Here is a 27597-nt window from a genome sequence, read left to right on the forward strand (position 1 = left end):
TTGAGATAGAAGCTGTTTTTCAGTCTCTCGGTCCCAGCTTTGATGCACCTGTACTGACCTCGCTTTTGTGGTTGTTGTTGTCCTTGATGACCTTTTTGGCATCCCTGTGACATCAGGTGGTTTAGGTGTCCTGGAGGGCAGGTAGTTTGCCCCCAGTGATGCGTTGTGTAGACCTCACTACCCTCTGGATAGCCTTACGGTTGTGGGCGGAGCAGTTGCTGTACCAGGCAGTGATACGACCCGACAGGATGCTCTCGATTGTGCATCTGTAAAAGTTTGTGAGTGTTTCTGGTGACAAGCCAAATGCCTTCAGCCTCCTGAGGTTGAAGAGGCGCTGTTGCGCCTTCTTCACCACGCTGTCTGTGTGGGTGGACCATTTCAGTTTGTCTGTGATGTGTAAGCCGAGGAACTTTCCACCTTCTCCACTACTACTACCCACCGATGTGGATAGGGGGGTGCTCCCTCTGCTGTTTCCTGAAGTCCACAATCATCTCCTTTGTTTTGTTGACGTTGAGTGTGAGGTTATTTTCCTGACACCACACTCCGAGGGCCCTCACCTCCTCCCTGTAGGCCATCTCGTCGTTGTTGGTAATCAAGCCTACCACTGTAGTGTCGTCTGCAAACTTGATGATTGAGTTGGAGGCGTGCATGGCCACGCAGTCATGGGGGAGCATGGAGTACAGGAGAGGGCTGTGAACGCACCCTTGTGGGGCCCCAGTGTTGAGGATCAGCGGGGTGGAGATGTTGTTTCCTACCCTCACCACCTGGGGGCGGCCAGTCTGCAAGTCCAGGACCCAGTTGCACTGGGCGAGGTTGAGACCCAGGGTTTGGAGGGTACTATGGTGTTAAATGCTGAGCTGTAATCAATTAACAGCATTCTCACATAGGTATTCCTCTTGTCCAGATGGGTTAGGGCAGTGTGCAGTGTGATTGCGTCGTCTGTGGACCTATTGGAGCAGTAAGCAAATTGGAGTGGGTCGAGGGTGTCAGGTAGGGTGGAGGTGATATGATCCTTGACTAGTTTCTCAAAGCACTTCATGATGACGGAGGTGAGTTGTCATGATTAACATCTGCTAACCATGTGTATGTGACTAATACAATTTTATTGTTACGTCTAGTCTATAAGACCAGGCTGCTCTAGGTGTCAGTGGTAGGAGCACCCTTTGAAGAACTTTTTGGGTTTCATGTTGAACCATTTCCACAGAGGTTTCTAAATGGAACCCAAAATGGTTTGACATGGATCCCAAAAGGTTTCTTCAGAGTGCCCCTACAGGGACAAATGAAGAACCCTTTTTTCTAAGAATGTAGTATGCAGGCCAATTTGGGAATTTAGCGAGAACATCTACAATACAGAGGAAAGCAACATATAGAAAATACAAATAATAAGGTCAAAGCTTTATGCACAGCCGTGCAACTTCTTCAAGGTGCTAATTCTAGCAGGAACAACTCAGTATCCCTAAAGACAAGGAGAAATCACACACTTGAATGACAACGACCGACCATGGATATAAAATGTAGTTTTTAATTTCATTGCAGTGTACACATTTGGAATGAACAACGCATTTCACATCTGCTTCGTCAGGTTTTTTCTGAGTACAAAATGTATTCCCGTTTACAGTAACCAACACAGACAATAGAGCCTCAGCCGTCACTGCTGAACAGGAGTAGCAGAATAAGTTCATCCAAATTAAAACTAGTAAGGCGGCATGTAGCCTAGGAGGTTAAGAGCATTTGCCCGTATAAACCGAAAGGTCGCTGATTCAAATCCCTGAGCTGACATGAAAGGGGGTGAATAAAGAGAAAGCAATGCATACAAAATCCATAAATGTTTCATTATTGTGCAATTCATATTTATAGGCTACATTGAGGTTTTTCTTTCATTATTTATATATTTTTTGAAGTGTATCTGAAATGTGGACATTGACTGTAGGTCTATAACCTCTCACATAGCCTGTTATAATTTCTTGCAGTAAAACTATACACTAAATGTACATTTTGACTTGGGAGCAGGAGTGTGGAAATATTATTTCTTTCTTTCAGCATCTTGAGAGAATGAATGCATAGTTAGGGACCTTCTGTAAAGGTTCTCACTTTATCAGCATCATAAAAGCTGATAGTATTTCAACCACAAAAATAGCCTATGCATCCAAGCCAAACTGATATTTTATCAAAAGCATGTTGGGTCGTTTTAACAACTTTCAATGTCCTTAAAATCAGTCAAACTGATGTAATTTGGAAATTTTGCACATAAATTCTTTCCCGTTTTTTTTATTTTTTTTAGTTATTGCATTTTCTCCCGGTCCCTAAACGTCTTTGCTGCATGAGAGAGGCAGAGATGAAAGAATAAGAGAAAACAAGCTTTACAGATGTCAATAGAAGAGAAGCTGCAGACAAGTTCACTAACAAATAGCCTACCAAAATGTGGGAAATTATAAGCAGAAACATGAGCCTATTTTAAAAGGCCTGTCAAAAAAATCATTCAGCCATCTCTGACAGACTATAAAACACATTTTCTGTATTTGCGGGTTACGGTCAGGTGCGGGCATCAGATTTCAACTTGATCACATATAGTTGGGCGGTTGCAGATGGTTATTAGCAGCTGTGGAGCGGGTGAACAAACAGCTGACCCGCACACCACTAATATGTCGGGGTCTGGGGTAGTACATGTTGTGGGAGAGGGGAGGCAGCACAGGCCATGGGAAGCAGGAAATACCTGTGGGGGGAGAAGATCTAGTGTCAAAAGTTGTGTCAGTGGTGAGTTGTCCCCCAATCCATACACACACACACACCTTCACACAACAAACACTTCCAGCACCTGGAAAAGCGCTGTATAAATGTAATCTAGTAAAATAAATAATCTAAACTAGTATTATGACTATCATTACTATGACAGAGTTACACTGACCCGGGGAAAGCCATAGGGGGAGGTGGTACATTCTGTCCCTGGGCTGGTACTTGGGACGGTTGCTGGGCCTGGTGGTATCCCCAAGGACTGCCATTCTGTTGCTGGGCGTGGTAATATCCCCAAGGACTACCAGTCTGTCCTGGAGTCTGCTGTGGCCAATACTGCATGCTGATTGGCCCCATAGGATTGGGGTTGGAGCCAATGGGCATCAGGTAGTAACTGTCATCAGAGATAGAAAGGAAATGTGAATTACTTACATGTATTCAACAACAACAAAAAATGACTTACATGTACAGTACATCAGGGCTAATGCTAAGATCAGTGCTAATTATAATGTAAAATGTTGGAGGTAATTGATAATCTGCTAGTCTCAATAAATCAGACTCTTAATTAAAATAGACAGATTTGACCAGAGCCACAGATTCTATCGACGAATAGAGAGGAGTTGAGTAGGGTGCTATAAATGGAGGCAGGGATCTCAACCAGATTTTTTTTTCAAACAGGGAATTTAATGCACACTGCTCAACTTCGGGAAGGATGGCATCAAAAACATATTCCGCTAACTCTGTTTTCATTGCCTGTAAATCGGGTTGTAAACATAGGGTTGGGCGGAATGGGAGGGGCATTGCGGCAAAAACTTTAGGGGGTGGAGACTTACCGTCCCCAGGGTTTACTTCTTGCGCCCCAGAATCTCAATAGAAAAATGTGATTTTAATTTCTGAGATGAATAATCTGCTAACATGATACCTCATAGAATTGGATGTTGTCATTCATGATTTTATTTCCATAAACAGTGAATTGGTTTGAATCAAACAGGTTAATTATATTTCGAAGCACACTTCCACAGAGAAGGTCACCACTAAATTCAAACTGATATCCTTGCTCATGTTGGTTTAATCTGATGTTCTTTGAGATTAAACCCCTTTTGCCACATCAAGAGTACTGCTAAGAGTACTACAGTATATACATTGGCAAGAAAAAGTATAGGAACCCTTTGGAAATACTTGAATTTCTGCATAAATTGGTCTTAAATTTGATCTGGTCTTCATCTAAACACAGTCTGCTTAAACTAATAACACACAAACAATTATATGTTTTCATGTCTTTATTGAACACACCGTGAAAACACTCACAGTACAGGGTGGGAAAAGTATGTGAACCCTTGGTTTTAATAACTGGTTGACCCTCCTGTGGCAGCAAAAACCTCAACCAAACATTTTCTGTAGTTGCAGACCAGACCAATGCTCTTTACAAAACTGTTTCAGTTCAGCAATATTTTTGGGATGTTTGGTGTGAACTGCTCTCTTGAGGTCATGCCACAGCATCTCAATCGGGTTGAGGTCAGGACTCTGACTGGGCCACTCCAGAAGGTGTATTTTCTTCTGTTTAAGCCATTCTGTTGTTGATTTACTTCTGTGTTTTGGGTCATTGTCCTGTTGCCTCACCCAACTTCTGTTGAGCTTCAATTGGTGGACAGATAGCCTAACATTCTCCTGCAAAATGTCTTGATAAACTTGGGAATTCATTTTTCCGTCGATGATAGCAGGCTGTCCAGGCCTTGAGGCAGCATAGCAGCTCCAAACCATGACGCTTCCTCCACCATACTTTACAGTTGGGATGAGGTTTTGATGTTGCCGTGCTGTGGCTTTTTTTCTCCACACAGTGTTGTGTGTTCCTTCTAAACAACTCATCTGTCCACAGAATATCTTGCCAGTAGCGCTATGGAACATCCAGGTGCACTTCTGCAAACTTCATACGTGCAGCAATGTTTGTTTTGGACAGCAGTGGCATCTTCCGTGGTGTCCTCCCATGAACACCATGCTTGTTTAGTGTTTTACTTATCGTAGACTCGTCAACAGAGATGTTAGCATTTTACAGAGATTTCTTTAAGTCTTTAGCTAACACTCAAAGATTCTTCTTAAACTCATTGAGCATTCTGCGCTGTGCTCTTGCAGTCATCTTTGCAGGATGGCCAATCCTAAGGACAGTAGCAACAGTGCTGAACTTTTTCCATTTACAGACAATTTGTCTTCCCGTGAACTGATGAACATCAAGGCTTTGAGAGATACTTTTGTAACCCTTTCCAGCTTTATGCAAGTCAACAATTCTTAATCTTAGGTCTTATGAGATCTCTTTTGTTTGAGTCATGTTTCACATCAGTCAATGCTTCTTGTGAATAGCATACTCACATTTTGTGAGTTTTTTATAGGGCAAGGCAGCTCTAACCAATGTCTCCAATCTCGTCTCATTGATTGGGCTCCAGGTTAGCTAACTCCTGACTCCAATTAGCTTTTGGAGAAGTCATTAGCCTAGGGGTTCACATACTTTTTCCAATCTACACTGAACGTTTAAATGATGTATTCAATATAGACAAGACAAATGCAATAATTTGTGTGTTATTAGTTTAAGCACAATATGTTTGTCTATTGTTGTGATTTATATGAAGATCAGATCAAATTTGATGACCAATTTATGCAGAAATCCATGTAATTCCAAAGGGTTCACATACTTTTTCTTGCCACTGTATTATTGAGTACTATAAAAGTATCTATTCCTTCACAGAAATATACAGTTAAGGAAAAAAAAAACACTCACCCCAGGTTTCCCTGCTCTGATTGGTGGGGTCTCTTTGGTGCAATGGGGGAATTTTCCTGGTCCATGCTGTACATTGAACGCTTCAGTGACCTTTTGGCCATCATGGACCGAACCACAGGCTGACCCTCCGAAATGCTGTTTGAATCAATTGATTGATCAATATAAATCTATTGATAAACAACAAATGTCTCAAGAGAATGTTACCCTCCATATCTGTCAGAAACAGCATGTTTTTTAAAAGCCATCGCATTCAGAAGAATGCAGTCAACACACACACACTAAAATGGTCCATGACTGATATAGATACAGACCGTTGAGCCACTGACTTGCGATTCTTTCTGCGTTGGACAGCCATAATGATCTGTCCCAGGATCCTGTCTCTGTTGTTCTTCAAGTTGTCCTTGGCCTTCTTCAGGAGGTGGTCGATCTCAGGCGCACCGTAGTGCTGCTGGAACGTTGTGTACTTCTCCCTCTCCGTCTTAATCTCCTCCTCGTCTAGGAAGAGAACAGAGAGCCTTACAACACAACTTTGAACATATAGAACACAGAGACTTTGAATATTTATAACAACTTAAAGACTGAGACAGAGACTAAGCAAAGACCATGATAAATGAGAAAAAACATAGTTGATGCAATACTTCTAGTGACAAAAAGCAGACAGTTAATGCAGATAAACAAGAAAAATAGCAAGACATGACACAGAGAAAAACAGAGACAGAAAATAAGAGAGAAGTCAGAATAGGGCATAATCAGAGAGACAAGGATAAAAGTCAGACGCAGATAGTCGTCCTAGTAGTGAGTGTCTACAACTGACCTCGGCAGTTCTGCAGGTTGAACAGGGGCATGTGCATGACGGTGGGCTCTTCAGGGCGTCGCCCCTCAAAAACGTAGCAGTCCTGAGGATGGTCTTTCGCCTCCCTCATACTCTCCTTCACTGGTGGAAAGGGGAGCTCCAGCTCATCCGCATACTGTTTAGCACTAAACACCGTCTGTGAAGAGCAGGACCAGCAGCGTGGTTATGTCAATGTCCCTGTTCAAACCAGCCCTTAGTTCGGAACGATTTCAGTGCCAACAGATATTGTATTTGAATTCCATAATTTTGAATTTTATTAGGATATTGAATTACTTTGAATTTTAATGCACAAACTGAATCACATCATTTTTTACTTGTTTTTCTTCATTTGGAACTGAATTGAATAAATATTACCTTCAGTTTAAAAATCTAATTCAATATTTAAATATTCAGTTTCAATATGTCAGATATTGTATTCATTGTCTGTTTACAAACATGTGAGAATTAGGCAGGTCTCTTGCCGAAAAAGAAAGGAAATTATTACCTATTTCACCGATATTTAATTTGAGCAAAAATAGTAGTGTGTAGTTCCAGTAGTCAGCGACACCACTACATGGCAAAAAAGTAATTAACTACTGAAAACACTACCTTGATTTGAATTTAGTTAAACTACCACCAAGCTACTGCAACATGTAGTTAAATGACCAGTGTCACAAAAACACAATTTGGCTCCCTTCTAAGGATAACCTTTCCAATCCCTATTTAATATTGTGACTGACTGGGTTGGAACCAGGTCTCCTGTATGTCACAAGTATATTAGCCCACTTAGCTGAAGCCTATAGAGATAAGTTCAGGAAATGTATGTAATGGACGACACACTGCTTGCTTAGCGAGTACCGCTTCTCCTTGATTCAGCTCATACTGAGGCTCAAACTCAGGACTTCTGCCTTGAAAACACATGTGACAGCCCTTCTGAAGCATTACAACCCATCGTGCTATTAAACTCTTCAAGATCCTGCAAGGTTACTCATCAAATAGCGTGGTTAGGTGACCCATGCTTATGATCCTGAAGACGTGTTTGTTAGACATGTTAGTTTCAAGTCTCCGGCAAGGTTAGTCATTGTAAGGGTAACGTGACTGACTGGGTTAAGACTGTTTTAGCCTGCTGAGCTAAAGCCTAGGCATTGGTCCTGTGACTTGGTTGTGTCTCTTCAAGGAGGAGGTCAAAGGGGTTGAAGTGTAACACAAGTGGTTCGGTGGCCACGCTCGGTGATGAGTAATTTGTCTGAGACCTGAAAAGTCTGGTGAACAGGAAACCTGGGTTAGAACCCCAACAGTCAAACTAATAGTCATCAGTTCTCAGGCTCATCACATGCATGGATCATCAAACCACCTCTGTTGCACTCTCATTAAATGGGGTGCACAGATCCAGTGGCGGATTTAGGTATAGGCAACATGGGCAGCCCGCACAAAATATATATATTTTTTGAATGGTGACATTCGCACAACCGGTTTTCTATCGATAATTTGCACGTCACGTCAATGATATCATGTCACTGTGTGGGACTGTGGGTTAATTAACCTTGTCGGAGTGGGCGCCCTGATTCTAGTTTGTGAGCTAGGCAGGCTACTGCCTGGGAACGTCTCCCACTCAGAAGTACGAGATGGGGAGGGGGGGCCTGAAGGGCGCATTCGCCCAGGGAGCCATACAAGCTAGAACCACTACTGCACAGATCATTCTGCTTGCTTCAGAAAGTGTGCAGTAGGCCCGATTTCAAACCCAGTTAGTTATACTGATTCTGTGAGGTCAAAGGGGTGTTAAATGTAACTCTTTTGATGGGTAATCCTGCTGGAGACTTGAAACCATGTTAGCTTCCTGAACTCATCCCTATGGGCTTCAGCTAAGTGGGCTAACACAGTCTCATCACATACAGGAGACCTGGTTCAAACACAGTAAGATTAAATAGGGAGTGGAAAGCCTATCCTTAGAATGGCTATGACCTTATATTATTATTATTGGGGCTAAATTGCAGTTTTTGTAACACTCCCTTGAAACATGTCCTGCAATCATCAGACTGTCTGTCTGTCTGTCTATCTCCAGGCCATCAGACTGTCTGTCTGTCTGTCTGTCTGTCTGTCTGTCTCCAGGCCATCAGACTGTCTGTCTGTCTGTCTGTCTGTCTGTCTGTCTATCTCCAGGCCATCAGACTGTCTGTCTGTCTATCTCCAGGCCATCAGACTGTCTGTCTGTCTGTCTGTCTGTCTGTCTGTCTGTCTGTCTGTCTGTCTGTCTGTCTGTCTGTCTCCAGGCCATCAGACTGTCTGTCTGTCTCCAGGCCATCAGACTGTCTGTCTGTCTGTCTGTCTATCTCCAGGCCATCAGACTGTCTGTCTGTCTGTCTGTCTGTCTGTCTGTCTGTCTGTCTATCTCCAGGTCATCTGACTGTCTGTCTATCTCCAGGTCATCAGACTGTTAAACAGTCACTCTATCATTTCTCTTTGCTTATTATTTGAGCTGTTCTTGCCATAATATGGACTTGGTCTTTTACCAAATAGGGCTATCTTCTGTATACCAACCCTACCTTGTCACAACACAAATGATTGTCTCAACGCATTAAGGAAAGAAATTACACAAATTAACTTTTAACAAGGCACACCTGTTCATTGAAATGCATTCCAGGTGACTACCTCATGAAGCTGGTTGAGAGAATGCCAGGAGTATGCAAAGCTGTCATCAAGGCAAAGGGTGGCTACTTTGAATAATCTAAAATATAACATATTTTGATTTGTTAAACACTTTGTGTTACTACATAATTCAATATGTGCTATTTCATAGTTTTGATGTCTTCACTATTATTCACCAATGTAGAAAATAACAAAAATAAAGAAAAACCCTTGAATGAGGAGGTGTCCAAACTTTTGACCGGTACTGTATGTATGTATGTATGTATGTATGTATGTATGTATGTATGTATGTATGTATGTATGTATGTATGTATGTATGTATGTATGTATGTATGCATGTATGTATGCATGTATGTATGAATGACATTGCTTGTTATAATATTGATATATTTCTTAATTCCTTTCTTTACATTTTTTGGGATTTGCATGTATTGTTAGGTATTACTTCACTGTTGGAGTTAGGAACATAAACATTTCGCTGCACCTGCGATAACATCTGCATAAAACGTATACGCGACCATTAACATTTGATTTGAAAGCATGTCCATGTTCCAGAAGAGTCTTAGCTTTCAGGAATGCGGTCATAATAGCTTATAGCTAAAACGGTTAAAACAGTAGAGCCAAATTCAACATGCCACATTGGCTTCAGAAACCGCCACATTGGCTTCAGAAACCGCCACATTGGCTTCAGAAACCGTCACATTGGCTTCAGAAACCGCCACATTGGCTTCAGAAACTGCCAGAAGCTTCTGTTTACCACAAGGAGCGTTTTATTTTATCAGTGCTCCTCTACCTTTCCTGGCTGGCAAAGTACCAGGATGTTGTGTCTAGTTTTGAACTGGATTTTAAAAATGAATCTATTTGAGAAGCTGAATGTATTAAACGTTGATCAACTTGAAATGATCATTTGTAAACTTGATACACCGGCAATGGATGTAATATTTACCATATTGAAACTGAATATCTAAATATTGAATTTGAATATTCAATTAATATTGAATTTTAAAACTGAATGCTACATTCATTAATTTCAGTTTAAAATCATGTAATAAAAGTTATATTTTTTAATTAAAAAAAAAATATATATTATTCAAAAATTGATTTAAGCCTAGGACACCAGATGTACCTGATAATGAATTACGCACAACAGAAAACCAGCAGGCTCCAGACCTCATAAGGTAAGAGTTTAATCAAATCAAAGTTTATTTGTCACGTGCTCCGAATACAACAGGTATAGTAGACCTTGCGGTGAAATGCTTACTTACAGGCTCTAACCAACAGTGCAATTTTTAAGTAAAAAATAGGTATTAGGTGAACAATAGATAAGTAAAAACAACCGTAAAAAGACGGTAGCGAGGCTATAACAGTGGCGAGGCTATAACAAAAGCGAGGCTATATACAGGCACCGGTTAGTCAGGCTAATAGTCCCTATTCCCTAGTCCTCACTCTCTATCCCCTTGTCCCTATCCCCTTGTCCCTAGTCACTACTTCCTAGCCCCTAAACCTTAGGCCCTTTATGTTCTTCTGAAAGGCTTGGATAGGAATAAGCATTGTGTGTGTGTGTGTGTGTGTGTGTGTGTGTGTGTGTGTGTGTGTGTGTGTGTGTGTGTGTGTGTGTGTGTGTGTGTGTGTGTGTGTGTGTGTGTGTGTGTGTGTGTGTGTGTGTGTGCTTGCCTCAAAGGGGTCTCCCGCGCTGAAGTCCAAGGAGATGATGAGGTCGACATCCCTCTCTGTGCGCAGGATGGGGGGGTAGGGAGAATTGATCTTTAACCCTGCGTCTATCAGATGAATCTTCTCTTTGGACGCCATGCTAGTCAGATCTTTAGCATCTGGAGAGAGGGGGGGGTTGTTAAGAGAGACAGACAGACAGTGGTGGGGGGAGAGAGAAAAGAACAAACACCATTGTGAATTTCATCTTCACTTGTTGTAGATAATTCACTTATTGCGGATAAAAGGCTGTACTTGATGACTTAGTGCAAATGAAAATATATTTTGCGGATCACTTCCCATGTACCAAATAAAAAATACAATTTAAATGGGTTTCCATCGTATTTTCAACTCTACTGATGGTTTTCTAGCGAGTGTTATATAGCGAGTGTGCCCACTCTGGTATTGGCACTTGAGCTCTAGCCCACAGCTGGCAGATACAGTGCTGGTATAGCCAACATGAAGAGATTATTATGGACAAAAGAGATTATTTTTATTTGTCAAACAGCAGTCAAGCATCGATCAAATTCACATCTCTGGTGGGAAAATGCCCATAATGTTTTTATGCGGATTTTACAATATTTGCATGAAAATCTGTCGCCAATTGGATGGAAACCTAGTTTATGACTGATAGTAGTTATGCTATCATGTAGGAAGAAGTCTGATGTTTCTGTACCTTTGATATTGAAGAGGAAGTTGGACGTGGTTCCCCATTCCCATTCAATGAGCAGAGGGGAAATGTTCTTTACAATCCAAAAGATTGAAGCTGGGGGAGACGCACACCAATTTCAAGTTATACTTAACTGGTCAAAAATAATCTCAGTGATGGAGAGAGTATGTAGTCTGTATCCTTCCTTTATAGGAATACACACACACCTTCAATTGTAATCATAGTGGACAGAAAATTGAGGGAAAAAAACATTACCTAATCTGGGGAAAGGGGACCAGCCGTTTCTTGCTCTCTGGTTGGATGATGACATGACAAACGACTCCCTTATTTCCATCGTCACCCCGTGCCTCCCTTCATCTGTAGAGGACAAGAGAATAAACATTATCTCATGCCATTATGATGAGAGAGTTTGGGAACGTGACAGTACAACACAGTCTCATAGCAAAATGTGCATGCTGTAACAAAGCACTCCTAGAGGGTAAAAATAAAAGTGTACGCAACTAATTTGATTTATACAGCGGATAGCAGTATTAACTTACAGTAGTTGTGGTAAGGGTTAGTGTTAGGATTTATGTTTATGCACTATAGCCTGCTAGCATATTGTTTTGTTACACACACACAAACAATACAGATGTGTGTAAGGACTGACCAACACTGGCCATAAAAACTGTGGTCAATCTGGAGAGGGGAGGGGAGCATCTCTCTAGGCCAACCAGGAAGGGTAGATTACTGGACAATACCATATTAGGAACTGTTTCAGTGTAGAATCGACAGACACAAGACGGATCTAATCTACGCAACGACTAGATGCGGACATCTGAAAGAAGGGGACCAGTCTGAGTAACGGTGATAGGCTGAGCAAAGTCTAAACCGCGCTCAGCCTCTACTGTGATAGGCCAACAGACGTGTTGGAACTACGTCATCACGGTATAAGAACAGCTGTTTACGTACTTCCTGCCAGTTCCCTGTTTACCCTGCGTGGTGATACAGCGAACCCGTATATACGAAAATTGCATTTGCCATTCATTGTTTGCGATAATTAAACATAATTAAAGAAAGTTAGCAGACCTTGCTTTTTATTTATCCTGATACCGGATGTGTTACACGCAGCGTTCACATTAGAAATTAACTTCTAGAGGCTATGTATAAGTTGTCAGTGAAAGGTATAAGCAAACATTAGCAACAATATTTATCAACCAATCACTAAAAGCAATTGTCAAAATTGACCCAAAGCTGATTTGAACGCCTGACATTTGGGTTGCGAGCAATGCTTATATGCCTGCTGGCCAACCCTAATCTATCACCGAGCGAGCCAATTTTCCTTTTGTAACGCTCTGCTATTGTCTGATACGTACCGTAACCACTATCATGTCCAGCTGTACCACGGAGGATGGGTTCATGGTAATGGATGAAACGCCGTTGTAATCACAGTCGATTACAAAGGCGACGGACATAGAGTTGTAACGTTAGATACAGCGTTAACCTGTTGAGGACAGAGGGCGCTGTTTTCACTTTGGGGGAAAATCGTGCCCAATTTAAACGGCCTCGTACTCAATTCTTGCTCGTACAATATGCATATTATTATTACTATTGGATAGAAAACACTCTCTAGTTTCTAAAACCGTTTGAATTATATCTGTGAGTAAAACAGAACTCATTTTGCAGCAAACTTCCTGACAGAAAGTGGAAAATCTGAAATCGATGCTCTGTTCTAGGGCCTGCCTATAAATGTCCTTGATATTTATTAGTATACATGCACTTCATACGTCTTCCACTAGATGTCGACAGGCAGTGAGATAAGAAATGGAGTGTATAACTTGATCTGGGGTCGAATAAAAGCTCTTGGCATGACGTGTCACCAGTTTCCTGTTTTCTGGAGTGCGCGAGAAGGGACCTGGTATTGCCTTCTGAAAAGCTGTCGTTATAGACGACTAATATCTCCGGCTTTGATTTTATTTGATAAATGTGATAATATCATCGTAAAGTATGTTTTTTCAATATAGTTTTATTAGATTATTGAAATTTATTTGGGACGTTAGGCGTGTTGCGTTGTGTGCCTTTGTTCAGGAAGGAGAGCTTCGCGCTACTTTGCTAGCTTTCCGTGCTAAATGACTGGAGAAGAGGACATTCTAAAACCAAACAACGATTGTTCTGGACAAAGGATCCCTTGTACAAAATTCTGATGGAAGATCATCAAAAGTAGGACCCATTTTATGATGCTATTTCATATATCTGTCGAACATGTGAAATAGTAGTTTGCGCCCAGATTTTGGGCACTCTCTCCCTATAACTACGCTGGATGTCGTAATTAAGTTATTTTTAGAATTCTAACACGGCGATTGCATTAAGAACTAGTGTATCTATCATTTCCTATACAACATGTATTTTCTAGTAACGTTTATGAATAGTTATTTGGTCAGAATAGTTGAGTGTCATAAAAATATCCGCACATTCTGGGAAAAAGATGCTACGTTAGCACAATGTATAACCCCTGATTTCAGCTCTAAATATGCACATTTTCGAACAAAACATAAGTGTATGTATAACCTGATGTTATAGGACTGTCATCTGATGAAGGTTTATGAAGGTTAGTGAAAATTAATATCTTTTGCTGGTTTATTCGCTATCGCTAACGTGCCTATTGCTATCGCTAACGTGCCTTGATGAATGAATGCGGTAGTGTGGTAGGCTATTGTAGTAAGCTAATATAATGCTATATTGTGTTTTCGCTGTAAAACACTTAAAAAATCGGAAATATTGTCTGGATTCACAAGATGTTTGTCTTTAATTTGCTGTACACCATCGATTTTTCAGAAATGTTTTATGATGAGTATTTAGGTATTTGACGTTGGTGTCTGTAATTACTCTGGCTGCTTCGGTGCTATTTCTGACGGTAGCTGTGATGGTAGCTGCAATGTAAAACTGATTTATACCTCAAATATGCACATTTTTCGAACAAAACATAGATTTATTGTATAACATGTTATAAGACTGTCATCTGATGAAGTTGTTTCTTGGTTAGTTTGGTTGGTTCTTGGTTAGTTAGGTTGGCTTTGTGCATGCTACCTGTGCTGTGAAAAATGTCTGTCCTTTTTTGTATTTGGTGGTGAGCTAACATAAATATATGTGGTGTTTTCGCTGTAAAACATTTTAAAAATCGGACATGTTGACTGGATTCACAAGATGTGTATCTTTCATTTGCTGTATTGGACTTGTTAATGTGTGAAAGTTAAATATTTCTCAAAAATATTTTTGGAATTTCGCGCTCTGCCTTTTCAGTGGAATGTGGGAGGAGTTCCGCTAGTGGAACCCCGGTGCCAGACAGGTTAATTGTATGTTCTCCTCTGCTCAACGAGAAAAACCCAGAGTGGCGTGTGTAGCTTGTTGTTGTTCTCGGACAATCAAAAGTCACCATAGCACCACTACAGTCATCGAGCCTCCATGTGTGGCAAAGCAAGTAAGAGATTATCTAATCAACAGAAATTGGAATTAAAAATTAAATGAGAAGTTCTATAAACCAATGGTTGTGTTCATGCAAGTGGTTGACTCAACAACGAACGAAGGATATCTCAATTTCAAGGTCTCCGTTTATAGAGGAGACGCCTCGTGAGGTATTGGTCTGTAACATGTTATGAAACAGTATTGGTCGGTCACATGAATGAAAAAAACGGTAATGATTCATTAATTATGTTAAATCACGCAAATATAACTTGTCCGTGTGTAGCCATAAGACAACTGCTGGGTCTGCCCAGGGGAGCTCCTGATTGACACGTTGGTTTGAACCTCTCCAGCGTGCTCGAAATCACTGTGTAAGAATTTTAAACAACAGTAGGCTGCTATTTAATAATATGAATGGAGGTGTTATTATTTGTAACTATAGGTCAGGAAGATAGGTATGCAGACTCAATTAGCCTAGCTAGCTGGTTAGCTAACTTAGCCATCTTATCCAAGTTGCTTCTTGCAGTTTGATGCAGTCAAGACAGGTACTAAATAATCATATTAGATCATACCCAGCTAGCACAGTGGATCTGGGCTGATTCCGGCTGAGAGTCAGACTCGGCTGACGTCATGTGGCCCGAAATTGGTATTCTAGCACGAGTTAGATTGATTAACATCTCTCCCTCCCTCCTTGCTACTTCTATAGCGCTTTTTAAGGACCCAAAGTTGCTTTACAATTGTATATATATTTTTAAAAAACAGGAGTAAAAACAAAATATCGGACTAAACAAAAACATAAAGAGAGGGTTGGGCTCAAAGAAAGGAAAGAGTTTGATGAATATGAGGAGGGTTTGGATACGAACCCAGTTTAGGGTAAAGGGGATTACTGTTATGATATGAACCTGGTAATGGTTTGGGTTAGATGTTGCTCAGTATGGTGGAGAGAGGAGTGTCTTTGTAGTGTATTGCTTTGCTTTAGCAGGGACTGAAAGACGGTGATGGACTCAGAGACACGGATGGCTGTAGGGAGGGAGTTCCAGAGCATAGGCGCAACCCTGGAGAAGAACCTGTTGCCAAAGCTCTGAAGCTTTGACATGGGATGACAAGCTGGCCTGCTGTGGTGGAACGGATTGGGTTTGCGGGTTGGTAGGTGAGAAGAAGGTCTGAGAGGTAAGGCGGGCAAGGTGGTGAAGAGCTTTGTAGATCAGAAGAAGGATTTTGTAATCAATGTGTTGGTATAAAAGGAGCCAGTGGAGTTCCCGGAGGACAGGGGTGATGCGCTGCCAGGACTTGGGCGAGGAGTCGTGCTGCAGAATTCCGCAGGACGGCAGGAAACAAATGCATTTAGGAGGGTTTCAGCAGCAGGATGGGAGAGGAAGTACCTGACTTTGCCAATGTTGCAGAGGAGGAAGAATGAGGACTTGACCGTCTGTCTTATGTGGTGTTAAAAGGAGAGGGTAGATTCCAGGTTGATGCCATAGTTGTGAGAGGGTGGATTTGGTGCCTATGAGAATGAGTTACAATTTTATCGCTGTTGAGGTTGAGGAAGTTTTGTTGCAGAGGCGGGTTTAGGAGGGATTTGTTGCTGAGGTAAATCTGGGTGTCGTCAGCATAGAAGTGGAAGTCAAGGTTAAAATGACGGAGGATTTGATGAAGAGTAAGGGGCCCAGCACAGAGCCCTAGGGGACACCCTGTATAACTGAAGTTCGAGTTGTGGCCATTGAGTGAGATGTACAGTGCCTTGCAAAAGTATTCATCCCCCTTGGTGTTTTTCGTATTTTGTTGCATTACAACCTGTAATATGAATAGATTTTTATTTGGATTTCATGTAATGGACATACACAAAATATTCCAAATTGGTGAAGTGAAATTAAAAAAATAAAAACGGAAAAGTGGTATATGCATTCACCCCCTTTTCTATGAAGCCCCTAAATAAGATCTGGTGCAACAAATTACCTTCAGAAGTCACATAATTAGTTAAATAAAGTCCACCTGTGTGCAATCTAAGTGTCACCTGATCTCAGTATATATACACCTGTTCTGAAAGGACCCAGAGTCTGCAACACCACTAACATGGGGCACCATCAAGCAAGCGGCACCATGAAGACCAGGGAGCTCTCCAAACAGGTCAGGAACAAAGTTGTGGAGAAGTGCAGATCAGGGACTTAGAACGTCCCACGGAGCACCATTAAATGTATTATTAAAAAATGAAAAGAATATGGCACCACAACAAACCTGCCAAGAGAGGGCCGCCCATCAAAACTCACAGACCAGGCAAGGAGGGCATTAATCAGAGAGGCAACAAAGAGACCAAAGATTACCTGGAAGGAGCTGCAAAGCTCCACAGCGGAGATTGGAGTATCTGTCCATTTGGACCATTTTAAGCCGTACACTCCATAGAGCTGGGCTTTACAGAAGAGTGTCCAGAAAAAAATCCATTGCTTAAAGAAAAAAATAAGCAAACACATTTAGTGTTTACCAAAAGGCATGTGGGAGACTCCCCCAACATATGGAAGAAGGTACTCTGGTCAGATGAGACTAAAATTAGATTTTTTTTCCATCAAGGAAAACGCTATGTCTGGCGCAAATCCAACAGCTCGCATCACCCCGAGAACATCATCCCCACAGTGAAGCATGGTGGTGGCAGCATCATGCTGTGGGGATATTTTTCATCTGCAGTGCCTGAGCAACTGTTTAGAATTGAAGGAATGATGGATGGTGCTAAATGCAGGGAAATTCTTGAGGGAAACATGTTTCAGTCTTCCAAAGATTTGAGACTGGGACAGAGGTTCACCTTCCAGCAGGACAATGACTGCTAAAGCAACACTCGAGTGGTTTAAGGGGAAACATTTAAATGTCTTGGAATGGCCTAGTCAAAGCCCAGACCTCAATCCAATTGAGAATCTGTGGTATAATTTAAAGATTGCTGTACACCAGCAGAACCCATCCAACTTGAAGGAACTGGAGCAGTTTTGCCTTGAAGAATGGGCAAAAATCCCAGTGGCTAGATGTGCCAAGCTTATAGAGACATACCCCAAGAGACGTCCAGCTGTAATTGCTGCAAAAGGTGGCTCTACAAAGTATTGACTTTGGGGGGGGGGGGTGAACAGTTATGCACGCAAGTGTTCCTTTTTTTTGTCTTCTTATTTTAAAAATATTTTGTATCTTCAAAGTGGTAGGTATGTTGTGTAAATCAAATGATAGAACCCCCCCCCCCCCCCCCCAAAAAAAAAATCTATTTTAATTCCAGGTTGTAAGGCAACAAAAAATGCCAAGGGGGTGAATACTTTCGCAAGCCACTGTAGTGGGTCCGGTTTGTGAGGTATGATTGTAGCCAGGAGAGTGCAGTGCCCTCAACACCCAGACCCTGGTACGGAGGATCTGATGGCTCACTGTGTCAAATGCGGCACTCGGGTTGAGGAGAATCAGGATGTTGAGGTCACCAGAATTAGCAGAGGTGCGGAGGTCATTGACAACTTTGAGGAGTGCAACTTCAGTTCTGTGGTGGGGGTAGAAATCAGACTTGAGGGGCTCGAATACGTTGTTGTAGATACACATAGACACTGTTTATAACTACCTAGTACCATATACCCACTTACACTAAGACCATGTTACCACAACCATCCAGACGCCCAAACCTCCTATAAAAACTCAGCTCCAAGGTGTCAACTCAGTGAAATAACAGTCTTGAGTCATGAAGCCAAGTCAGGTAAGAAAAGTGGCACTATGAAAGCTAGTGTTACCTTTGTAGGGGCTAATGCCTCTAAGAACAGTGCTTCCTACCTATAAAGGGTTTTACAGCTGTCGCTTTGGAAAACCATTTGAATAAACCTTTTGGATTTTATGTGGAACCCTTTGAGGTTCCATCTTAAAACCCTTTCCACAAAAGGTTATAAATGGAACCTAATGTGGTTCTACAGTGCATGGAATCCATAAGGGTTCTTCAAAGGGTTCTTCATACAGGGACAGCCAAAGCATCCTTTTGGAACCCTTTTTTTCTCAGAGTACAGGCTGTAGTTCAATGGGCTAACCTGGTGTTGGAGTAATATAATGCCTTTGTTACCGTTACCGTTGCAGTTGCAGCGCTGGTCCTCCCAGTCTTTTGTCCAGCTGTCTGAGGAGAGGATGAGCTCCAGACTGACTGTCTCTATGAACTCCTTTCTCTCCACCAGGCTGGTTCTCTTCCACCTCTCAGAGTCCATGTTCCACAGCATCTCGCCCTTACTGCTCACAAGACCTAGAGTTAGAGTCATTAAACACATTATCACACAGGTCATGATAGGGGTGAGTGTGTATGCGTTTGCCTGTGTGTGTGTGTATGTGTGTGTATGCCTCACCATCCAGTAGCCATCCCAGTGTGGTGATGACTTCCTTTGCCTTCATCAGTGCATCTGGGTCCTCAGCGTACTGCATCAGCTCAGACATACAACGCACCACTCGGGAGGGCACACACTCACACACCTCCTCTACCTCCCTCCCTCTCCCAGACATCAACATCATGCTGTCCTGCCCTGCGGAACAAAACAGGTTGGTAACGTGTAGCGGAGGTGATTTGGAAACATGCCATCCTCTCGTGATGAGGAAACCCTGTCTGAGACGTGTTAACGTGCCCTCGGACCTTGAGGATGTCCTCTTGGTACAATGGTAGGCACTTGTTTCTTCCACATGGTAAACCTCCCCCCCACCCCCCTCCATCACATAAGGATCAGAAGTAGATTAAAACAGTCTTACACCATCCTAACCCAAAACATAAGGCTGATTTTACTCCAATGTAATAAAACAACTGGGACTTGAACATACACTATTGCCTCAAAATATGTTTAAAACTGCCACACAGACTGTCAGTCCTTGCACCATAGAGTTATGTCTACGAATTTGAGAATCGTAACATTTCTCCAGCTGACGTTTTATCATTGTTCAAATTATAAATTGTGGCTTTAAGTATCAAAACGGAATTAGAATGGGGTTAGAATATACATTTGAAGTCATAAGTTTACATACACTTAGGTTGGAGTCATTAAAACTCGTTTTTCAACTAAATTATGTGGATATATTGAAGAAACATCTCAAGACATCAGTCAGGAAGTTAAAGCTTGGTCGCAAATGGGTCTTCCAAATGGACAATGACCCAAGCATACTTCCAAAATATTGGCAAAATGGCTTAAGGACAACAAAGTCAAGGTATTGGAGTGGCCTTCACAAAGCCCTGACCTTTGTTGGCAGAACTGAAAAAGTGTGTGTGAGCAAGGAGGCCTACAAACCTGACTCAGGTACACCAGCTCTGTCAGGAGGAATGGGCCAAAATTCACCCAACTTATTGTGGGAAGCCTGTGAAAGGCTACCTGAAACGTTTGACACAAGTTATACAATTTAAAGGCAATGCTACCAAATATGAATTGAGTGTATGTAAACTTCTGACCCACTGGGAATGTGATGAAAGAAATAAAAGCTGAAATAAATAATTCTCTCTGCTTTTATTCTGACATTTCACATTCTTAAAATAAAGTGGTGATCCTAACTGACCTAAGACAGGGAATTCTTATTAGGATTAAATGTCAGGAATTGTGAAAAACTGAGTTTAAATGTATTTGGCTAATGTGTATGGAAACTTCTGACTTCAACTGTAGGTCTAAGTCTACAGTTGTGGCCAAAAGTTTTGAGAATGACACAAATATTAATTTTCACAAAGTCTGCTGCCTCAGTTTGTGTGATGGCAATTTGCATATACTCCAGAATGTAATGAAGAGTGATCAGATTAATTGCAATTACTTGGAATGTCCCTCTTTGCCATGCAAATGAACTGAATCCCCAAAAAACATTTCCACTGCATTTCAGCCCTGCCACAAAAGGAACAGCTGACATCATGTCAGTGATTCTCTCGTTAACACAGGTATGAGTGTTGATGAGGACAAGGCTGGAGATCACTCTGTCATGCTGATTGAGTTCGAATAACAGACTGGAAGCTTCAAAAGGAGGGTGGTGCTTGGAATCATTGTTTTTCCTCTGTCAGCCAAGGTTACCTTCAAGGAAACACGTACCGTCATCACTGCTTTGCACAAAAAGGGCCTCACAGGCGAGGATATTGCTGCCAGTAAGATTGCAACTAAATCAACCATTTATCAGATCATCAAGAACCTCAGGGAGATTGGTTCAATTGTTGTGAAGATGGCTTCAGGGCGCCCAGGAAAGTCCAGCAAGTGCCAGGACCGTCTCCTAAAGTTGATTCAGCTGCGGGATCGGGGCACCACCAGTACAGAGTTTGCTCAGGAATGGCAGCAGGCAGGTGTGAGTGCATCTGCATGCACAGTGAGGGGCCTGGTGTCAAGAAGGGCAGCAAAGAAGCCACTTCTTTCCAGGAAAAATATCAAGGACAGACTGATATTCTGCAAAAGGTACAGGGTTTGGACTGCTGAGGACTGGGGTAAAGTCATTTTCTCTGATGAATCCCCTTTCCGATTGTTTGGGGCATCCGGAAAAAAGCTTGTCCGGAGAAGACAAGGTGAACGCTACCATCAGTCCTGTGTCATGCCAACAGTAAAGCATCCTGAGACCATTGATGTGTGGGGTTGCTTCTCAGCCAAGGGACTGGGCTCACTCACCATTTCGCCTAAGAACACAACCATGAATAAAGAATGGTATCAACACATCCTCCAAGAGCAAGTTCTCCCAACCATCCAGGAACAGTTTGGTGACGAACAATACCTTTTCCAGCATGATGGAGCACCTTGCAATAAGGCAAAAGTGATAACTAAGTGGCTCGGCGAACAAAATATTGATATTTTGGGTCCATGGCCAGGAAACTCCCCAGACCTTAATCCCATTGAAAACTTGTGGTCAATCCTCAAGAGGCGGGTAGACAAACAAAAACCCACAAATTCTGACAAACTCCAAGCCTTGATTATGCAAGAATGGGCTGCCATCAGTCAGGATGCGGCCCAGAAGTTAATTGACAGCATGCCAGGGCGGATTTCAGAGGTCTTGAAAAAGAAGGGTCAACACTGCAAATATTAATTCTTTGCATCAAATCCAAAAGCCTTTGACACTTATGAAATTCTTGTAATTAAACTTCAGTATTCCATAGTAGCATCTGACAAACATGAGGAAGTACAGTTCCCGCTCAGCCCAGTCAAAACTGTTCGCTGCTCTGGCACCCCAATCGTGGAACAAACTCCCTCACGACGCCAGGTCAGCGGAGTCAATCACCACCTTCCGGAGACACCTGAAACCCCACCTCTTTAAGGAATACCTAGGATAGGATAAAGTAATCCTTCTAACCCCCCCCCCCCTTAAAAGAGTTAGATGCACTATTGTAAAGTGGTTGTTCCACTGGATATCATAAGGTGAATGCACCAATTTGCAAGTCGCTCTGGATAAGAGCGTCTGCTAAATGACTTAAATGTAATGTAAAATGTCTAACGACATTGAAGCAGCAGACTGTAAAAATTAATATTTTTGTCATTCTCAACTTTTGGCCACAACTGTACATGTGACATCTTAGATCATGTCATGTTATTTCTGCACAGTCAAATGAATTTCCACACACACAGACAGCCAGATGGTTAAAACTGCTTACCGTTAGTCTCAATGCCAGCAGAAAACGTAACTGAAAAAAACAGAGGGTTGTGTGGGAACATGGGAAAACACAGAAATATAATATGAAATGGGAAGGGTTAAGCATGTGTGATGGATGGGTGGGATGCTGAGAGATGTTACACATCATTTGTCTAGGTTTATGTTTTTGTTTAGCATTGTCCTGTGGATTGTTGTCTACTATTGTACTGCAGTTTATTGTCTATTATACAACAGGTGGGTCTAATCCTGAATGCTGATTGGTTTACACCACATTCCAGCCAGTGTCTATTCCAAAAGTTACCACCGGCTAAATCTATGTTGTTAAAATTCCTATTTACCCTGTTACATCTGACTGCGCAATCCCCTGTCCTGTAGTTTATTTTCTGCTATTGTCCTGTAGTTTATTGTATACTATTGTCCTGTAGTTTATCTGGTATTGTCCTGTAGTTTGTCAAGTATTGTCTAGTATTGTCCTGTAGTTTATTGTCCTGTAGTTTATTGTCTACTATTTTCCTGTAGTTTATTGACTACTATTGTCCTGTAGTTTGTCTACTATTGTCCTGTAGTTTATTGTCTACTATTGTCCTGTAGATTATTGTCTACTATTGTCCTGTAGTTTATGGTCTAGTTGTAACGTCCTGACCAGAGTTCGTATGTGTTTTGCTTGTTTAGTGTTGGTCAGGACGTGAGCTGGGTGGGCATTCTATGTTGTGTGTCTAGTTCGTCTGTTTCTGTGTTCAGCCTAATATGGTTCTCAATCAGAGACAGCTGTCAATCGTTGTCCCTGATTGAGAATCATATATAGGTGGCTTGTTTTGTGTTGGGGATTGTGGGTGGTTGTTTCCTGTGTCAGTGTTTGTGCCACACAGGACTGTGACGGTTAGTTATTTTGTATAGTGTCTATGTCTAACGTTAGTAGTTTGTGTATTGCACTTTCGTTTGTAGCTTCACAGTCGTTTGTTGTTTTGTATTAGTTTGTCAGTATCTTGTCTTGGTGTTTATTAAATTCATGGAAAATTACCACGCTGCACATTGGTCCTCCGATCCTTCAATCCTCTCCTCGTCCGAGGAGGAGGAAGAGCTAGACTGCCGTTACACTAGTATTGTCCTGTAGATAATTGTCTACTATTGTCCTGTAGATAATTGTCTACTATTGTCCTGTAGTTTATTGTCTACTATTGTCCTGTAGTTTATTGTCTACTATTGTCCTGTAGTTTATTGTCTACTCTTGTCCTGTAGATTATTGTCTACTCTTGTCCTGTAGTTTGTCTATTGTTTTGGAGTATTGTTTTAACATTTTATGTGTTTCTTTTTGTTGTTTCTTTGTGTTTTTGTACTGGGTTTGTTCCTGGGTTGTAGTGTACATACAGTCACTATGTTAATTTTCTGTCCTTATTTTTTGTATTTTGTCTCTATATCGTTGTCTTTGATAAGTGTTTTATCGTCTGGATGGGTGGGGGTAAGAGGTGACAGACTACCTTATTGCAAGAAGTTAACTCTTACCTGATTTTAAAACTTTCTTGCCAACTAAAGATATGGTAAAGGAGAAAAAAAGAAACATTATTTATCACAAATTAACTCAAGGAACTTTGTTTCAATGATCCGAAATACAATTTACAATCCTACACACTAGCCTTGCAGGCTAACTAGCATGCTGTACTGTGGCTTACCTCCAAATAATCCCCAGATCTTTTTGTTAATAATCGTCATCACCTCATCAATGTTCCTCTGCCCGTCTGCAATGGCACTCCCACAGATACCTGCCCAGCAACAACAAACAACAATAAATAAGCATCTATGGGAGTTGTAAAAAAAATCTATGAGCACATTTTTGTGTGTGTGGCTATGTTAGTGTGTGTGTGCTTGTGTGTGTGTGTGTGTGTGTGCGTGCTTGTGTGTGTGTGCGTTCCCCACCTTGCAGCAGAACCATGTCCATTTCGTTCCTCTTCTCTTTCAGAGTACCGCCTTCAAACTTGCTCCCGAGACAGGAAGTGGGGACGAAAGCGCCCAATCCGGAGAAACCGCTCTCGTGGGGGGTCATCTCAAACCACACCTCTACATAGAACAGAAACCGAGTTTCAATCAGAGATTATCAACCAATAGGAAGTTCTGTGCGAATAACATACATTTTAACTCTGAAGTTTGAATGAACGCCTCATAACAGTCACCTTTAGTGTAATCCAGTCGGTTGCAGTCCAGTTCTATGGCGCTGTAAATGGGGTATGGGTTGGTGCTGTTCCTGTGAGCTTCTTCAGAGAGACAGCGAGTGTTCATCTGATACAGGTGAGAAAACGAGGAAGAGACAGGGGAGAGATGTGGAAGAGATGGGGGGGAGACAATCAGCCCAACAGAGGGAAAGATAGAAAGAATGACAGACACACACAGGCAAACAGACAGATAGACAGACACACACACACAACCCTACACTGACCTCCTTCATGAAATAGGAGGCAGTGAAGGCGCCCCAGAAGTCAGTGAGGTTGAAGTCCTGGTCATTTTCTTTCCGCTGTCTCAGCCAGTCCACAGCCTTCTTCAAGTCCACCGTAGGACCCTTCAGCTTCTCTAACACCTCATCACAACGCTTATTCAGCGACCAATCTGGATCGCTGTACAGGGATGACATGCACCTGTGTGTGTGTAAGTGATTGGGTGAGTGAGTAAAAGGGTGTGAGAGAGATACCTCATTTGTTTCAGCACATGCAAAATTTACTTTCCTACTAAGAATAATAGTTAGTGTGAGTGTGTGTGTGTGTATGTGTGTGTGTACCAGGTGGTGCCTGACACCCCACACATGTAGAGGAAGCTGCCCAGCAGGTCGTCCTGTGCCAGCTGATGCAGTGATCCCAGCATGCCCACTGCTGCCCTTTCTCCTCCTCCTGACCCCAGCAACGCTATGTTAGGAACATCCTCCTGAGAGATGGGGAGAGAGAGACAGAGAGAAAGACAGAGAGAGAGAGTCAGAGAGATCAAATCTAGAGAATTTCACATCAGTGTCCCATCATACTTATATAAGAGAGAAGGGGGGGCTAACATGTAGCTGGAGACATGAGGGGGATCCATATGTAAATGGATATGGAGAGAGGGAAGAGTTAGAGAGGTAAAGAGCGAATGAAAGAAAGAGAAGACTGGAGTACCCACTAGTTCACAGGAGATATCCTGACTGTTCAGCCACTCCTTAATCAAAGTCTTCCTCGCCGTCACGTATTTTCTCTCTTCATCATTGATGGAGTGAGACAGACGCACAGTCTGACAGAATGAACGAGAGACAAAACAGTATTTGTACAGGATATAATTTCATAATGATATCATTTGGTGAACTAAAGTGTTGATGACTAAAGAAAGCCATAACACTTCTAAAGTAACATGGAATTTCATAAAAAGTTATTTTAAGATAAATAAAACGATCATAATTCTGACAGCTTATACTCTTACTTTGTCAGAAAAGTAGATTTTATTCCTTCATTCTGGATGCATATTCATAACTATGTATTACAATACAGTGTGGTATGTTGCAGACAAGTGTCATCCTTATATTGTGTAAACATCAAAATAATGAAGTAGGTTTCCTTTCATTATGATTTAATTTGGTGAACTTAGTATTGACAGCACCAGAAAAGGGTTGTGTTCAGTGTATATTTGAGCGATATCAGCTATGCAGTAAGATAGTATTTGACGAGAACCAAACATAATATTGTGTGGTTTATTTCAGACAAATGTCCTACTCTATATTGTGATGATGAGTTTCTTACCTCAGGAGTATCTGTTTGTTTCAACATTGTTCTCACTGAGTCCACTAAAACAGATCCTTTAAACACAAACCAATCCCTTGGTTTTTATGCATGTCATATGGTCAGAAAACTCTCAATAAGATATTATTTCAAGTAAGAACCTGTAGAACCTATAGTACTGTACTCAGTTGAAACCCAAAGATATTATGATATATATTTTTTATGTCCTAAGCACATTAACAATGTGACTGCAAAACTAGAAGCCAAAGACTCAAGACTGATTTGAATAAAGGTCACCTGCATCATTCTATTACACAACAATCAATCCCATTTATTTATATAGCACTTTTTACAAAGACAGATTGTCACAAAGGGTTTTATAACAATATCATATATACTGTATATATAAGCAATAAAATACTAAAACTACACACAAACTCTACATGCAGTGTATAGACAGAGAAGTCTTACCAGAGATGTATAGTGTAGTACAGCAGACTAGTCCAGTCTTAATCTTCAACGCCAGTTGATCTCCTCTTGATTTCCACACTCTAGTCCCGTCCTCTGTCATCTTATATAGGCCCAGTTACACACACACACACACACACACACACACACACACACACACACACACACACACACACACACACACACACACACACACACACACACACACACACACACACACACACACACACACACACACACACACACACACCCTTAAGAGTGACAGTTGACTGAGAAAAATGCAGGAAACACTTAACATGCCCTTTTTCTATGGTGGTTTCTTAGTTAGTAACACTTTCTTGGGAACCGAAGTGGTGCAATTTTTTTTTCGGGCTTTCATTTTGTTACTTTGTTCGAGTGTTCCTTGGATCAGGGAGCAGGCCTGTGCGTGCGAACACACACAAACACACACACACACACACACACACACTCCCTTAAGAGTGACAGTTGACTGAGAAAAATGCAGGAAACACATAACATGCCCTTTTTCTATGGTGGTTTCTTAGTTAGTAACACTTCCTTGGGAACCGAAGTGGTGCAATTTTTTTTTTGGGCTTAATGGCGTCAACAGAAAAATACCATATAAAGTATGAAAGCAAATTATAACTCAAAAGTGAGTAGACATTTTTGGTGCACAAAGGTGACCATAGTAAACTTCCTGCTCCTCAGTCCCAGTTGCTAATATATGCATATCAGTATTAGTATTGGATAGAAAACACGCTGAAGTTTCTAAAACTGTTTGAATTATGTCTGTGAGTATAACATAACAGGAAGTGGGAAATCTGAGGTTGATCGATTTTCAACTCATCGCCTATCGAATACACAGTGGGATGTGGGTCAGTTTGCACTTCCCACGGCTTCCACTAGATGTCAAGTCTGTAGAACCTTGTCTGATGCTTCTACTGTGAAGTGGGGCCGAAGGAGAGAGGAATGAGTCAGGTCTACCATGACCTGACCATGCGCGTTCACATGAGAGGGAGCTCTGTTCCATCGCACT

General features: G+C 41.7%; 1 protein-coding gene across 3 annotated transcripts; it reads right to left on the reverse strand.

Annotated features, from left to right (window-relative positions):
* Window positions 1-1506: 1506 nt before the first annotated feature.
* LOC129835341 (cytosolic phospholipase A2 gamma-like) lies at window positions 1507-26634 on the reverse strand. 3 transcript variants are annotated; one of them, XM_055900948.1, is made up of 21 exons: window positions 26565-26634; window positions 26115-26170; window positions 25504-25611; window positions 25133-25275; window positions 24797-24992; window positions 24534-24639; window positions 24280-24420; window positions 24036-24125; window positions 23869-23892; window positions 22367-22396; window positions 20055-20135; window positions 19131-19304; window positions 18863-19030; window positions 11611-11712; window positions 11362-11451; window positions 10653-10807; window positions 6315-6489; window positions 5812-5995; window positions 5501-5635; window positions 2906-3124; window positions 1507-2713 (listed from the first exon to the last, which is right to left on the reverse strand). In XM_055900948.1, exons 2-21 carry the CDS (start codon window positions 26139-26141, stop codon window positions 2638-2640), a joined length of 2424 nt encoding a protein of 807 aa, XP_055756923.1. In that variant the 5' UTR covers window positions 26142-26170; window positions 26565-26634; the 3' UTR covers window positions 1507-2637. The 3 variants fall into 3 exon arrangements, with proteins under 3 accessions (XP_055756923.1, XP_055756922.1, XP_055756924.1); XM_055900947.1 differs by having other exon boundaries at window positions 18857-19030; XM_055900949.1 differs by lacking the exon at window positions 20055-20135 and having other exon boundaries at window positions 18857-19030.
* Between the last annotated feature and the right edge of the window lie 963 nt (window positions 26635-27597).

Source organism: Salvelinus fontinalis, chromosome 36, assembly GCF_029448725.1.
Source record: "Salvelinus fontinalis isolate EN_2023a chromosome 36, ASM2944872v1, whole genome shotgun sequence".
Classification (NCBI taxonomy): Eukaryota; Metazoa; Chordata; class Actinopteri; order Salmoniformes; family Salmonidae; genus Salvelinus; species Salvelinus fontinalis.

Bases quoted from the DNA above. Each gene is read 5' to 3' on its own strand.
- LOC129835341 (XM_055900947.1), bottom strand. From the start codon at position 26,141: ATGTTGAAACAAACAGATACTCCTGAG. The intron at 24,640-24,796 runs GTCAGTGTAGGG...CACCTGTATCAG, and splicing joins CCTCCTATTTCATGAAGGAG to ATGAACACTCGCTGTCTCTC. The intron at 6,490-10,652 runs GCAAGCACACAC...TGCTCTTCACAG, and splicing joins GCGCGGGAGACCCCTTTGAG to ACGGTGTTTAGTGCTAAACA.